The 1,007-nt window shown below is 35.7% G+C and overlaps 1 protein-coding gene across 1 annotated transcript in view; it reads left to right on the top strand.

Moving 5' to 3' along the window:
- The window catches only part of LOC108626587 (anoctamin-5-like), a 3,659-nt gene that overhangs the window by 918 nt on the left and 1,734 nt on the right, over nt 1-1,007 (top strand). Inside the window, exons 2-4 of the mRNA XM_018027325.2 lie at nt 163-304; nt 435-714; nt 785-936. Of these exons, the coding sequence (XP_017882814.2) occupies nt 163-304; nt 435-714; nt 785-936 (574 nt within the window). The remainder of the gene's footprint in view (nt 1-162; nt 305-434; nt 715-784; nt 937-1,007) is intronic.

Genomic DNA, 1,007 nt, shown 5'->3' with positions numbered 1-1,007 from the left:
CATAATTTGGAGTTTATAATATAAATAAAATGATCTTTTCATTTCTAATTAAAACTAGAACTACCAAAACAGTCAAAATGACTGGTTTTGTATGAAGAAATGCATCAAAACGAGACGCCATGTTTTACAACAATAAATTTAGTTCACGTTTCTGTTGAACAGGTCCTAAACTGACGGTCCCAACGACCCCCGATGAGAATTCGTCCTTAGAAACGCCAATATTTCCAGACGACATACCAAGAGATTCATTATTACAAAAGATATCATCTGAAGCAGAACTGGACACCGAGACTCTGTACTTCCGGTGTGTAAAACAGAAGAAATTCATCCCCCCTACAATTTTCTAAAATAATTTCGACCTAATTTCCTATAATTAAGAAATTCAATAATTCTTGTAATCAAAAATTATTTGGACTGACTTTGAACGATTATAGAGACGGTCGAAGGAGGATTGACATGGTGCTGGTCTACCAAGAAGACACTAACGGAGTGATGACAGAGATCGAAGCTCGTCGAAAAGAGCAGAGGCGATGTTTCCAACAGAATTTACTAAAAGAAGGCCTGCAACTAGAATTGGAACCAAAAGAAAATTCCTTCGATGGGAAGACTTACTTTCTGAAACTGCACATCCCTTGGAAGATCAAAGTTCAATATGCTGAAGTGATGAACTTGAAGTTACCAACAAGATTCATCACCATCTCTGTTAAAGCTTGGGTAGGTTTCCCAATCCTAAACACAATTTTATAAGTGAATGAAGAAATGAAGATATATGGTTTTTTCTCAGGATGATGAAGACGTGAAGGAGAGACCTAAGGTCTGGGAGAAGTTATTAAAATGGTTCAAGTGGGTGAAGAAGATACACACTTGGGACAGTAAAAAGTATCCTGAAGAGCCTAGCTTCTACGATAGCATCGATTCAGGTGATAAGGAAGAGAGGTAAAATGAAACCAAAGAATAAGAAGAGATACATGAATTAATAATTATAAATTTAATTATTAATTATTGTA

Source organism: Ceratina calcarata, unplaced genomic scaffold, assembly GCF_001652005.2.
Source record: "Ceratina calcarata isolate Rehan_Ccalc_2016 unplaced genomic scaffold, ASM165200v1 scaffold421.2, whole genome shotgun sequence".
Lineage (NCBI taxonomy): Eukaryota > Metazoa > Arthropoda > Insecta > Hymenoptera > Apidae > Ceratina > Ceratina calcarata.
The sequence above is the reverse complement of the archived record's forward strand: the minus strand, read 5'-3'. Positions and strand labels throughout refer to the sequence as shown.